This window comes from Lathamus discolor, chromosome 2 (assembly GCF_037157495.1).
Source record: "Lathamus discolor isolate bLatDis1 chromosome 2, bLatDis1.hap1, whole genome shotgun sequence".
Taxonomy (NCBI): domain Eukaryota; kingdom Metazoa; phylum Chordata; class Aves; order Psittaciformes; family Psittacidae; genus Lathamus; species Lathamus discolor.
The window spans coordinates 69728812-69742983 of NC_088885.1; the positions used below are offsets into that span (position 1 = coordinate 69728812).

The following is a 14172-nucleotide window of genomic DNA, read 5'->3' on the forward strand; positions in this document are numbered from 1 at the left end:
AAATACCTTTGCCGTTGTGCTGCACATCCCAAACTTAACTCACGAATGGCTTTCACAGTAAGATCAAATTATATTTGAAATAAATTTATGAAATACAGCTTTATACGCATTTAATTTTGACATTTCCAGCCCTAACTATTCTATGATTCTATGATTTGTTCCATAAGCAATGTAAGCAAATAGTAAGGCCTGTTCAGACATTTCATAAACCACCTTAACTGAGAATGTGCATACTTAATAAATGCAGAATATCCTCGTTTTGCCCAGAAAGCATCCTCCTTTTAAAACTCCCCCCCTAAAGGCACACTGGTTAAGCGTGAAAGGTAGATCTAGACATCACTGTCCACTGTTTAGGACTAATGTCCTACACACCGCGGTCTGCTGCATGATGCCTCCACACCCCTTCCCATCTTTCCTCTCCCCTATCAAACAAGCCACCTAAGCTGCTGCCCAGGACTTTGCTTCTGACTCAAATCCTGCTTCCTGAAGGCACTCAGCTGGACTTTTTCAACCAGTAGTGACAAAACCTTGTGATGAACTATGGAAAATACCCACCTCTTCCCTTCCACGTCGGAAAAGGAAACTTCTACCCACAACACCAACAAGAAAAAGCAGCTCCACAGGACAAAAACTGGTGCCAAACGTATGTGCCAAAGATAACTTCTCTCCGGGAATAAATACAGCACACAGGATAAAGCTTCTCCCCTTTCGCACCGACTGGAGTTCTGTAGTGAGTGGATTCGCTGCAGCGCCTGCCTTCCTGGCAGGCAAGGCTGACAGGAGTGTCTTCACTTATGTAACTGCATTTCTTGAGTACACAATTACCCAACACACCCAGGGCACTCCAAGGGTTGGTTTGTTGGTTGGTTGTGGTTTTTTTTTCCCCTTTTTATTAAAGAAAAATTAGTTTCTAGATGGAACATCTTTTTTCAGTTCCAAACTTAGGTTTGCAAGCAAAGCCACAGAAGCGCTCTGAATGTGGTGCACCAAGACCCTTAGTATCCCAATAAAGTAGGTATTAATCTTTTGGCAGCGCATCTCTGTACAGGAACGTAGGCTGAGCTGAGCTCCAGACTTGCAAGAGACCTCGACATTCACAAGAACCTCCTCCATTTTCACCTGTGCAACTTCTTCCTCCTACTGCAGGTCATCAAGTATCTGCTGAGCATTCCTCCCACAGCCACACAAGACAGCCACCTACCCAGCAAGCTCCACCACCCGAAACAAATGCCCTTTCTGCATTTTCACAGCACCTAATATTTGACTGTGCTCTTCCTTAACAAAACCCTTTAACTTGTTTTACAAGAGAAAGACCGTGGCAAAGAGCAGGATACAAACAATTAAGGGAGCATTTGCGCATGAAAAGGCAACAAGACAATGCGCGGGGAGATGCCTGCAACCAAGGCACACTCAGTTGCAGCAAGATTTAGAAAATCAAACTCTGCATCTGAATAGCCATCAGTGAAGTCAAATACAGATCTGTCAGCAGCACAAGCACAGACTAGGAGAGCCTTATTATAGGATTTGTACTTGCCACAGTTTCTTTAAAATACCTTCATCCTCCTGAATAAGTCTGCAGATAAAGGCCATTTGAAAACCGTGGAAACCTTCCCATTGGGCACACATTCGGCAAAAGGCACAGCACGAACATGTATGAAGACACCAGTCACATCCATCATCAGCAGGTCTCTGCCAGGCAAACGGTGACAGAGATCTTTGATCACCCGTAAGTAAAAATGGGCAACCAGTGTAGTTAAAAGCAGGAATGCAAATCACTCCAATGCTGACACAGGTCTGAAGGTGACATGGGGAAATCACTGGTGTTATTACAGACTGCAAGGGAAGGATCAGGGCCCTGTTTACTAAGCAGTGTGCTGGACACATATAAAAGGGTGGGGGTGGGAGGAAAGTAAGTTCCCTTCTCGAAAGAAGTTTTAGCTTAAATATACTATTAAAAAAAATACTGATTCTATTTCACAAGCATTACAGATTCTCAAAATCCATCCTTCTGCTCGAGGTCCTAAACGGCCTGACAAAGACATTACAGCTGTTCAGGTATCATTCACTCCTTCACCCAAGACACTATTTAAAATTATTTTATATAAAGCAACATGGTGGAACTTCACAACCATACTGTGTCTGAAGGCACTGTAAAATTCCCTTGCTTCATTGCTACGTTACACCTTGCTACAGCTGACAGGTCTGGTACGACACAGTGTCACATTAGGAGAATGGAAGATGCAGGCAGGTTGCCTGCTCTTCGCCATGCACCCTCAACCACTAGGGGCTTTGCAGGGGAAGGGAAGCTCTCCTGGTGGCCCTCTGAGCCGGCGGGGATACCCCAGCAACTGCAGAGACAAGGGCAGACAGAGGCATTCCCAGCACTGGGCACTCCTCTGGCTGCGGGAAGGGGCAGAAATGGTTTTTCAGACCTCCGAGATACTGAAGGAGCAGTTAAACCAGCAGGTTAAAGGGATGTTGACGAATATTTGTCCTTGTCATTATTTCAAGTGGAAGAGAAAGGTTAAATTTTCTGAGGAAAACTAAACCTTTTAATAGGAACAAGAATAAATAAGTTGCCAGGATGTAAAATTGCAACCTCCATAAAACTGTTCACGTTTTGATCTATACAGCCAGTAAAGATACATTAAAAATAACCATGCTACACACTCTGCTGAATGCTGTTGACATAAGACCAGTGGGAAAGAAAATAAAAAGTAAATAACCAATCAAACTGCTGTTACACTGTTGACTGCTGAAGATACGCAGTGGGAAATGATGCCTCCCATCTCATAAAAAGACCTGAATTTGGTTTGCAAAGCAAGCCAAGATTTTATTTGCAAAATTTCACTTCTAGTTCAGATTTGAGATGGCTGGCCATATTAATTTACAAATATTTGCCTTATAAAAATATCATGATTATTTTATGTTTAAGAACGAAGACTTGAAACCAAAGAGTGCAAGAGTAAAGCTTTCTTAAGGCATAATGCCAAAGAAAACCAGAAGGCTGCAGTAAACCACTCTAGTTAACACATTTTGGGAATACCTTGCACAAGCCAGTAAGAATCTTTGTGCTGTATTATCAAAGGGGCTTTAAGCATTATACTGCAAATCCTATGTAACAAGAAGCGGCTGGAGCATATCAAACCATATACTGCCCTTTAAAATGCCCCACATAAAAACTAGGTTTTAACAAATCAGGTTGACATTATATGCTAGTACTGCAGATTGAAATGCATTACATGGCACATTATCCTCACAATTATCCCCAGAACAAGAAATGCATATCCATAAAATTAGAGCAACATAAACTGAAACACATCATGGTTGGGAAATGCACTGTTAAGGTGCACAGAGCCACATTAACACCGGAGTCAGCACTGGGACTCTAATTAAGATATTCCTGTGTTTTGAAACCCTAAATTAAGTTTTATTTAATGCTCTACTGGCCATTTTCCCCACTCTTAATATTACCAAAGGGCATGGCTGGCATTGTTTTGGCTGTAGTAGTTGATAAATTTTCTATAGCTTAAAATGGCCTACGTCAGGCTGACGCCTAGCTTCCCCAGGAAACCTGTAGGTTCCTATGCTGATGTCAGGAGGATGTTGCCAGAGGGATTCTGCCAAAAAAAACAACACATTTTCTTTCAGAAAGTTCATTACCAAAATCTAAAGTGTTTCTGGAAAGGATGAAGTTTAAGCAAGTTTTACATCATAAAATATTTTCTAGAACGGTCAATTTCATCTTTGCTTGAAAGAAAACCACCCAAAACCAACCAAACAAAACAAAAGCACTTTTACCCAAAGCTGTAATTCTTTTTTTATTAAGTTACACTAAGGAAAGCCATGCAGACTTTGAAAAGTTAAATTCAGAAAAGTATTTAAAAAATGTAACAATGAAGCTCCAATTTAATACACATTTCACTTCAGAAAAATTACATAAATATGACAAGTTTCATGTTTTCTGACATTTCAGTTTTTGTTGCTTTTTCACATGAAATACAAGTTATAAAGGAAAACAAAAGGCACACTTCTAAAAGTAATGTCAAGAATGACGTATGAATCTAATTTCAATAAGCTTTAGATGCGGATGTTTGAATAGAGTACAAAGCTACTCTGAACTTCATCTGACATATCCACAAGGAATGGCTTTGCACACACTTATGAAGTGTGGATTTATTATCTACTGTTCACTCAAATCGATGAATTAATTTACTGTCACTCAGAGGACTCATTTTGAAACTATCATTGAGAGGTGGGCCCATAAGAACTTCACGGAGTTGTGCAAGGTCCTGCACCTGGGTCGGGGCAATCTCAAGCACAAATACAAACCGGGTGGAAGAATGGATTGAGAGCAGCCCTGAAGAGAAGGACTTGGGGATGCTGGTTGATGAGAAGCTCAACATGAGCTGGCTTCAGTGTGCACTCGCAGCCCACAAAACCAACCGTATCCTGGGCTGCATCAAAAGGAGCGTGACCAGCAGGGTGAAGGAGGTGATCCTGCCCCTCTACTCTGCTCTTGTGAAACCTGACCTGCAGTACTGTGTTTAGCTCTGGAGTTCCCAACACGAGGGACGTGGAGCTGCTCGAACGCATCTAGAGGAGGACTATGCAGATGGTCAGAGGGCAGAAGCACATCTCCCGTGAAAACAGGCTGAGAGAGTTGGGCTTGTTTGGCCTAGAGAAGAAAAGGCTCCAGGGAGACCTTATAAAAGCCTTCCAATACCTGAAGGGGGCCCACAAGAAATTTGGAGAGGGGCTTTTTACAAGGGCGTGTAGTGACAGGACAAGGGGAAATGGCTTCAAACTGAAAGAGAGGAGATGTAGATTAGATATTAGGAATAAATTCTTTACTGTGAGGGTGGTGAGGCACTGGCACAGGCTGCCCAGAGAAGATGTGGCTGTCCCACCCCGGCAGTGTTAAAGGCCAGGCTGGACGGGGCTTGGAGTAACCTGGTCTAGTGGAAGGTGTCCCTGCCCATGGCAAAGCGGTGGAACCAGATGAGCTTTAAACCATTCTGTGGTTCTGTGAATTTCAACAGGGATGTGTTTTGCTTTTTGAACAAACACCACTGTATCCATCACAAAGCTGCAACTTAAGGATTTCAAAGAGCTGGCCTTTGTTATATATACACACCTGTTCCCTTACAGTGGTCTACAGGAACACACAGATGAAAATCTCTCTGTTGGATGGAATAAATTAGATGAAGCTGAAATGCCTTCCCAACCACATGCTCCAAACTCAGGTGAGCATTTGACTCCCCTACTAATATGCTACCAACAGAGGACACTGGATGAAGAGCCAGACCTCAGAATTTAAACATTTCCAGAGCAATGGAAAGCCTAAACTTAAGAAAATGGTTAACCCAGAAAACCCCGTAGTTCTTCACTGAAATTCAGATTGTGCTCACAGGCTGACTATAAAGGTCCCAAGGATTTTAAGAGAATAAGAATTTCATCTTACGATTTTATTAGGAAACCAAAACTTCCTCGAACAGCCCCACAACATCCACCTATTTGTGGGAACTCCCTTGTTATGACTTCCATTCCCCTGTGGCAGACGACTCTGCAAACCAGCCAAATCTCACACAAACGTTTGCTTCTCCATCGCTCCTCTGGAATCCCAGGGCGTAGATGAAAGTGAGGACTAGCTGTCTTGGAAAGCATCCAGGCACAGAGCAATAAAAAAGCAGGTAGCAAGTCACCTACCAGCAGCATAAAATTCTCTCTTCTTCAGGAAAGCGAAATGATGCTTGTTTCTGACGGCATGGCTCAAGTGATGAGAAGCAGAAGACAGTAAGTGGGATGCTGGTGGGGAGGTGAGGGTAAAATGCCCCAGGGGATTGCTTATGGGGAGATGGGGAAAGTCAGGTCTCAGGGTTAAGGAACTTGTGATGAGATATATAAGTTCAGTACCAGTGCCCACCACAACCTTTTTGGGTGCCTTAGCTCCAGTCCGCAAAATGTTTCTGTGCTCCAAGGATTTACTGGAAAGATAATTTATATTCCCAAGGAACATAGTTGCTGCACACATGAGGACTTACAGAGAAATGTAGATAGTTTCTTGCCAACTACTTCCATAAAACATACTCTTGAATTAACCCCTTAGATGCCCTCCTGCACACATCTTCTCATTTTCAATGCCTTTTCCAATGGCACACAGAAATTTGAAGGCATCTTGATTTGTTGCTATTTCATCACACACTACTAACTGCATACAAGGTGGGGACACAGACTCCTCCTGGCCTTACACATTCTGACAGGTTCTATTAACAGTCAGACCAATGACTTCCAAAGTCAAGCACCCAACCACAGTTCTCTTAAACCAGCCTTGGTGTTCAGCAAACGACTTTCTGAAAACCAGACCCTATTAAACTGCCTCAGGCTGGGCACACATAAAGCTAGCTGCCTAAACCCTTGTGCAAAAACACACCTGACTTCTGTCTGTGTCTCCTAAACACAGTGTAAACTAATTATCATATGGACAATGTGAAATTAGGGTAGTTAGAAAGTAGCCTCATCTTCCAACTTGTAGCAATTAATTCCAAAGTAAAAAAGTCTTCATAATATGGTTGAGAGTTTTCAAACGCACTATGATGCTGGTGACAGTTTTAACTAATTTTCCCATGGAAGCTGATGGTAAAATCCTGCCAATTAAAACAGCATTCATCTAACTCAACTTCCAAGTACTCCTGAATATCACACTCATAACTCTGAGGTGAGGTAACAGCCTGTTTCGATCTTTTGGAAAACGATCCTTAGAGATAAAACTTATTACAAAGTAATAAAAACCTGATATTTATCTTGAAATCACAATAAAGATCTACAATAAAGCACAAATGTTTAACCAGAACAAAATCTTACTGTGCTCAGCATGAACTGGTTTGTAACCATACACTTTAGAACATACAATATCCAAACAGTAAAGACCGAAATAGGCTGGTGCACCCGCCATACAGCGTCTCAAACGGACTCTTAACACCAAAAGAAACCCATGCTCAGCCTCCCACCTGACATTTCCCCTCTGGCTGAGCTGGCAGAATGATCTTTGTTAAGACCCAAAAGCTTCATTCCTGCTTCTCAATCTCCTTCTACTACCCACTTCTTCTCTTTCCAGAAGAAAGACAACTCGCAAAGGTTTAGGATCAGGTAAAACATGCTACACAAACTTACACAGTCAAATTTAATACCAGAAAAGCATTTCCAAATATATTTAAGTAAAGATTTGTGCTTGGGTCTTCTTCTGAAGCCTCCTTCTAAATAAATTCCACAGCTGAGTTATAGGCTCCTTCTCACTGTCTTTTCACAACACAAGCCAGGACTGGATGAACCAATATTAATAGCTGATCCTCTGGTACATACTGTGTCCTGTCATCTACCATCTCCAGGGCCATCGGCACTGCTGGGATTTATAATCAAATCACAGTACATAACAGACAAATGAGCAAATATTCTTCTTAATTTAAAATGTCATTAATTCCATTATAATTATATTGACTGTAGTAAAGGTCTACCATTTTCAAGCAGTGCACAAATACTTAATTCCCTGTGACAAGCATACATATACAGAAATAAAGATACTGAGATAAGCTGACACTAGTTCCACGTCAGGGAAGTGAAAATATCAGAAAGGTGTATCTACACAACACTGATAAAAACTACTCAAGAATCCAGCGAGCTTCAGAAAGGCTCCAGAAGTGAAGCAGACAACAGGGCATGTCTCATCCCCTTCAAGAAGGAAGCATTTACTGAAACCCTACACTGTCAAAGGTAACTGCCAAAACAGCAGCAATTAATGCTTTCAGCTGCACATGCCCAGCCAATCCAAAATGATTGTAAGGTTAAGCTTCATCCATCTTCATTTGTTTATAAATTTGCCAGGGTAACTGCGACTAACCTATCAAGTTTCAGGCTGAACTACTCTGGGGTCAGGGGAGACAGAAGGGGAAGAAAGGTTAATGCGAAGTCATGTGTTTGCTTTACAAGCCTAAATAAATAACTGCTGGTGATGCAGAACAATACAGCATTTTAAAATAAACAAGAGTCAAATCCCTCAAGCTCAAACAACCAAAACATAAGTTACTTTATCTCTTGGAAAGTAGTTCTCAATATTAACAAACATCAGACATATATGAAAGAGAGAGATGAATTACACAAAAAAGACCCTTGCTGTACACTTCTAGAAATGCAGCTGAAGCAGTATTTCCAGTTCCTGGAAAGGACAGCTGTAAGTTAGTTTGGGGGCAACCCTGGGTGTCTAAACTCAAGCAAAGTTCTCATACCCAAACACTTCAAGTTGCCTGAGCAAACAACAGTTGCTCATACCCAAAGAAGACATGTCAATTCTGCAGGCTCCTTCAACAGGTAGCAGGCCTACTTTGCTAAATAAACACTCCGACAATGGAAGCATATAGCAAATTCCTGATGGGAAGTTTCAATGGCTGTAGGCCCACCTGCCACCCTCCAGGCACAGGCAGGCATCCCTGGTCCCTTGATAGCTGCTTCTCAGCTCCTTCCTGCACTGCCTAGAGAGTGCTGAACCACTGCACGACCCTGCTGCATAACCCACCTCCTGGCTCCCTGTGCTGCTGCCCCTGTGCCTGCACAGTTTGGTACAAATGTATTATTATTCAGCTTTAGGCATTGCCAGCTCTAACTTCTGCATTTTTTACTAGAATATCCATGCAAGCACACAGGTAGCAGATATGTTTCGCTAGTTAAATGCTCTTCTCAAATGTCTTCACACAAAAAATAGCCTACTTTTGGAAAACTGTTTTGGTTGTTATTTTGTTGGGTTACTCCTGCCAATAGAACTGGGAGATAAAAGATACTGTACATTACAGTACATTTACAGCTGTAAAACTAATACTAAAGCTACATGACAGGTTAGTCTTTGCCTATTTCTACTACAGCGTCCTTGCTTCAACTCCTTCAAGTTCTTATAGTCCGTTTTTATCTTTTTCATACTAATAATAATTGCAAAAGCAAAATGCCTTGATTCATGTAGACCAAACAGAGCCTTTTCTCTGGTAATAGCCTGCAAGCTAATAACTATTTTAGAGCAGTTCCCGTACACTGAAATGCTGTTATTAGCTGTTTATGTAACAGTGAATTAACCCCCACCGACACCTTTCAGGAATTCATAACCGTAGTGCACAAAATATACTTTGCGAGAGCTTGTTAATATGGTAAGTGCAAAAGCCGTCTCGATTTAGAAGACTGTCTTTCAAAGCAAACACGCTTAACCTGCAGTTTCAGTCATGGAAGAAATTACTCAATTAATTGCAGACAACAAAAACAACAGGGTTATAACTAATGTACAGTAAATGCTCTGTGGGTGTAATGCAAGCTCATTTCCCAGTAGCGTACTTTCTTACATCCTAACACATTTCTTATCCCACGGCTGTAAAACAGTTTTAGAATGTTAAATTTACTTAGATTTTTTTTTTCCCCTGCACGCATTTGTTTTCTGGCAATGAACATTACTGTTAACCCAGGTGGGGTCTGTTCTCTTAAGAAAGATGTTTACAATATACTACTTTGTAGCACGGTGTTTTTCATACTTTCCTCCAGACAATCCACCATCTTTTCCAAACTTAAATCCTAACATCAGCATTTATGAAGTTTTTGCCTGCACTAATGAGACCCTTGTGGCAACAGAAGAAGAGGTCGCAGTGACAGGAGTCAATAAACTCTCACCTGCTTCTAGGACTTCAGGCAGCCAAAGAGGAGCAAAAGGTTCTAAAGCACAAAAAGACCTCATTGGTGACACACCAGTGGGAAATGCTCCCATTCTGCTATAAAGAGATGGAATAAATCACTAATAATTAAATATAACGGGAAGAAAACTTACCAAAGCAGACACTGGTGCCTTCTTCCATCATTGCTTTCATTCATGTTCATCTACCAACGACCTGACCTAGGCTAGACGTCAGTGCAGGGCTAACATTTAGAACGGCTGCTTGCTCAGGGCAAGCAGGTTTTCAGGGTACGTTTCTACACACAGCTTCCAATTACTAGGGTGACAACTAACTGCAGCAATAAAACACGCAGAGGAAAATTAAGAGACCCCCATTCTAGCACGTGAAATATACACTATATCTTAGCCAGAAGCACCCACGAACGCGCATCTGCTGACACCAGCCCAACACCTCACACCGATCCCCTCCCTGGAGCCGGGGTAGTATGTTTTCAGCCTTGCCCTCACATAAGCGCACCTTACCCTGAGACACACACACATACCCCCCCCCCCCGGCACATCTTTATTTGATTTCGAACGAGGCCCGCGGAGCTCGCCCCCCTCATCAACCCCGGGACACCTGGACGACCCCGCCGCACCACGTCAGGCGCAGCGGAGTGCCGGGTTCAGACGTAATCTCCCCCTCCCTCCCTCCCTCCCTGCTTCCTTCCCTCTTCCCGGCTGACGGATCTCAGGAATCCTCCCCCGCTACCTCGCCATGGCAACGGCAGCCACGGGGAAGACGGGCCGCCTCTTGCGTAAGGGCCGCGCGCCCAGCCCCGCCGAAAGGTCGGCGGCCCCCGCGGATCACACCGCACCCCGCGCAACCACCACCCTGGGGAGCGGCTGGAGGAGCCTGCGGGGGCGCTCCGTGCTTGGGAGGGGATTGGGCTGGCTGGGGAGGGAGGGGGGTTCCTTTCCCCTCCCCCTTTCATTCCCCCCCCCCTTTTTTTCTCTTTTCCTTTTTCCCTTCCCCCCATGTTTCCCTTTCCCTTTTCTTTTTTATATCCTTTTTTTCTTTTTTTTTTCAACCTTTCTCCTCTTATCCTTTTTTCCTCTTTGTCCTTTCCCATTTTTCCTTTTTTTTTCCTTTTTTTCCTCCCCTCCCTTTTTTCCTTTCTTCCCTTTTCCTTTTTTCCATCCCCCTTTTTTCAATTTCACCTTTTTTCCTTCCCCCTTTTCCCTTCTTCTTATCTTTCCCCTTTCCTTTTTTCCTTTCCCTCCTTCCCCCTTTTTAACTTTTCTGTTTTCCCCCTTTTTTCATTTTTCCCCTCTTTATTCTTTTTCTTCTTCTTGTTTCCCCCTTTTTTCTTTTTTCCCTCCCCCCTCCCTTTTCCTTTACTTTTTTCCTTCCCACCCTTTTTCCCTTTTTCCTTCCTTTTCTCTTTCCTTTATATTTTTTCCCCTATCCCCTCCTTTTTTTGTTTCCCCCTCCCCCCCCCCCCTTTTTTCGTCTCCCACAACCAGGCAACAGTCAGCTGGTGCCAATTTAACCCACTCCCATCCCATCTCCCACCACGAAAAACTACAGCCAAGCCAGTCACCAACACGCAGTTCCCAGCCCTACTTCCCGTGAACGGGCACAGCAGAATACTGACTGAACTAGGCCTTTAAACTTCTCCAAATGACTAACCCCGGAAGGCAAAGAACTGGCAGATGAAAGGCAAGGTGCAGGCTTTGATCCTGCTAGCGGATCCAAGCGGGCAGGCCCCCCAGCCCATGTGGAGCACCCCTGAAGGTCAGCCTTGGCTGATCAGATTGCAGCAAGGGAGCCATAGCTTAGAACAGGAGGTGGGAAAATCTATACACCCAGCTATCTGCCAAAAGATGAAAGAAAAGTTTGCCCCTGGTGCTGGGATTTATGATAAAGGTAAATGAAGCTGCAATATAACACTTGCCAAGATACTCAGGTCTTCCTTCAGGAAAACACTTAAGCATGTGCCTAAATCTATTACTATTCAGGGCAGCCCATAAGCCTTTGCTGAAGGTTAAGCATAACATTCTTATGCGGGAGCCCTTAAGTACTGTGCTGATTAAGGTCTGGGTTTTTTTTCCTTCTAAATCTTAGCCACTGTGAACCACAAAATGAATTACCCTCATTATATTCTGATACCTGCTCTGTCTTCTTTCAAATTAAACAGGAGAATGCAAATAAAAACCATCTTATTTAACATTAAGAGGATAAAACCCAACTTTACATTTGTCATGGTTTGGTTTTTTGTTTTTTTTTTTTTTCTCCGTTAAGACCAACGGGCTGCACACCACCATGCATCCCTGTGAACCAGCATGTTTCGTGAGGATGAAAGTGAGCACATGGAAAAGTGATTGCTCTGCTACTCCTGAAGTCTGGAATTCCCTTGATATGCTGTTACAAGCCAGAAAGGATCACACAGAGCAATGCATATATACATATGCTTTATCCACTGTTCTCTTTTGATGCAAACCTTAGAGCACTGTAGATGGTGAACACATTTCAGTTACTAAAGGTTGTGGATTAAACAGCTACTTATCAGTTCAAGTTAGGTCGCTGTTAGACCCACAAGCAGAGGGCTTTCCCTAGTGCACGAATGACACTGCCAGCCCTTAATGCCCCGAGAAACTTTTGACAAGCCACAAACCTTATGTATAAATGTGACAGTTCACTAATGTTCAACAGAGAGGTACCGTGTCAGCAACTGCTTCAGTTTCTGTTCCACAGCATACTGGCTCTCCCAAGAGCTCTCCGCTGGCAAGTTCTTACAAACAAACTGTATTTCCTTGTTGAAGGAAGAAATCTGGCTAACTAGTGAAATAGGGGTTGTGGGTCTTTCTGAAAAGCTTTCTCCTTGCTGTCATTTAGGAATATTCTGCCTCACGTACTAAACTACTGGTTCATTTATGCATGCAGAAAAATGGACCTTGAGAAATGGCTTATGCCAGATTCAGACTTTTACAAGAGCTAGAATCAGGGTCTTGGTTGAATTCCGTAACATACAGTTTTCATACAATCATAGAATCAGTGAGGTTGGAAAAGACATTTAAAATCACCAAGTCCAACTGCTACCTCAGGACTGCCAAGAACAGCACTAAGCCATGTCGCCAAGGGCCTCATCTACATGCCTTCTGAACACTTCAAGGGACAGTGATTCAACCACTTCCGTGGGCAGCCTGTTCCAATAGCTGATAACCCTTTCAGTGAAGAAGTTTTTCCTAATATCCAGTCTAAACCCCTGAGCTCTTCAAACAGGAAAGCAACCCTAGAAGTAGGTTAATATCTTCTTTCACTATAGAAAGGAAGGCAGACGCAGAGACTGTGAGAATGAAGACCCTAGGCCCACTGTAGGAGAGGACCTCGTTCGAGACCATCTTAAGAACCTGAACGTACACAAGTCTGTGGGACCTGATGAAATCCATCCACGGGTCCTGAAGGAGCTGGCGAATGAAGTTGCTAAGCCACTGGCCATCATATTTGAAAAATCATGGCAGTCAGGTGAAGTTCCTGACAACTGGAAAAAGGGAAATATAACCCCCATTTTCAAGAAGGGGAAAATGGAAGACCCGGGGAATTACAGACCAGTCAGTCTCACCTCTGTGCCTGGCAAAATCTTGGAGCACATTCTCCTGGATGGCATGCTAAGGCACATGAAAAACAACAAGGTGCTTGGTGACAGCCAGCATGGCTTCACTAAGGGGAAATCCTGCCTGACCAATTTGGTGGCCTTCTATGATGGGGCTACGGAACTGATGGACAGGGGTACAGCAGCTGATGTCATCTATCTGGATATGTGCAAAGCGTTCCACACTGTCCCAACATGACATCCTTGTCTCTAAATTGGAGAAACATCAGTTTGATGGATGGACCACTCGGTGGATAAAGAACTGGCTGGATGGCTGCATGCAAAGAGTTGTGGTCAATGGCTCAATGTCCAGCTGGAGACCATTAATGGGTGGTGTCCCTCAGGGATCAGTGATGGGACCGGTCTTGTTCAGCATCTTTGTCGCTGACATGGACAGTGGGATTGAGTGTGCCCTCAGCAAGTTTGCCAATGACACCAAGCTGTGTGGTTCGGTTGATAGGCTGGAGGGAAGGGATGCCATCCAGAGGGACCCTGACATGCTTGGGAGCTGATGCCAGCCTTATGAAGTTTAACCATGACAAGTACAAGGTCCTACACCTGGGTTGGAGCAATCCCAGGCACAGCTACAGGTTGGGCAAAGAAGAGATTCAGAGCAGCCCTGTGGAGAAGGACTTGGGGGTACTGGCTGATGAGAAAATGAACATGAGTCAGCTTCAAGTGTGCGCTCGCAGCCCAGAAAGCCAACCGTATCCTGGGCTGCATCAAAAGGAGTGTGACCAGCAGGTCGAAGGAGGTGATCCTGTTCCTCTACTCTGCTCTCGTGAGACCTCACTTGGAGCATTGTGTGCAGTTCTGGTGTCCTCAACATAAAAAGGA

The 14172-nt window shown here is 43.6% G+C and overlaps 1 protein-coding gene across 8 annotated transcripts in view; it reads right to left on the reverse strand.

Moving 5' to 3' along the window:
- HIVEP1 (HIVEP zinc finger 1) overlaps positions 1 to 14172 on the reverse strand; it is a 133532-nt gene that overhangs the window by 77514 nt on the left and 41846 nt on the right. For 3 of the 8 annotated variants that reach the window (XR_010610049.1, XM_065667343.1, XM_065667342.1), the window contains exons 1-2: positions 9854 to 10222; positions 9700 to 9741 (exon numbers count right to left, since the gene is read on the reverse strand). The exons of 4 other annotated variants lie outside the window; for them this stretch is intronic. Coding sequence is in view for 3 of the 4 variants with exons in the window: in XM_065667343.1 (XP_065523415.1) it covers positions 9700 to 9741; positions 9854 to 9893 (82 nt within the window). In the remaining variant the exon portion in view is untranslated. Of the gene's footprint in view, positions 1 to 9699; positions 9742 to 9853; positions 10223 to 14172 lie in introns of those variants that run through there. One more of the 8 variants, XM_065667349.1, reaches the window with a different exon arrangement.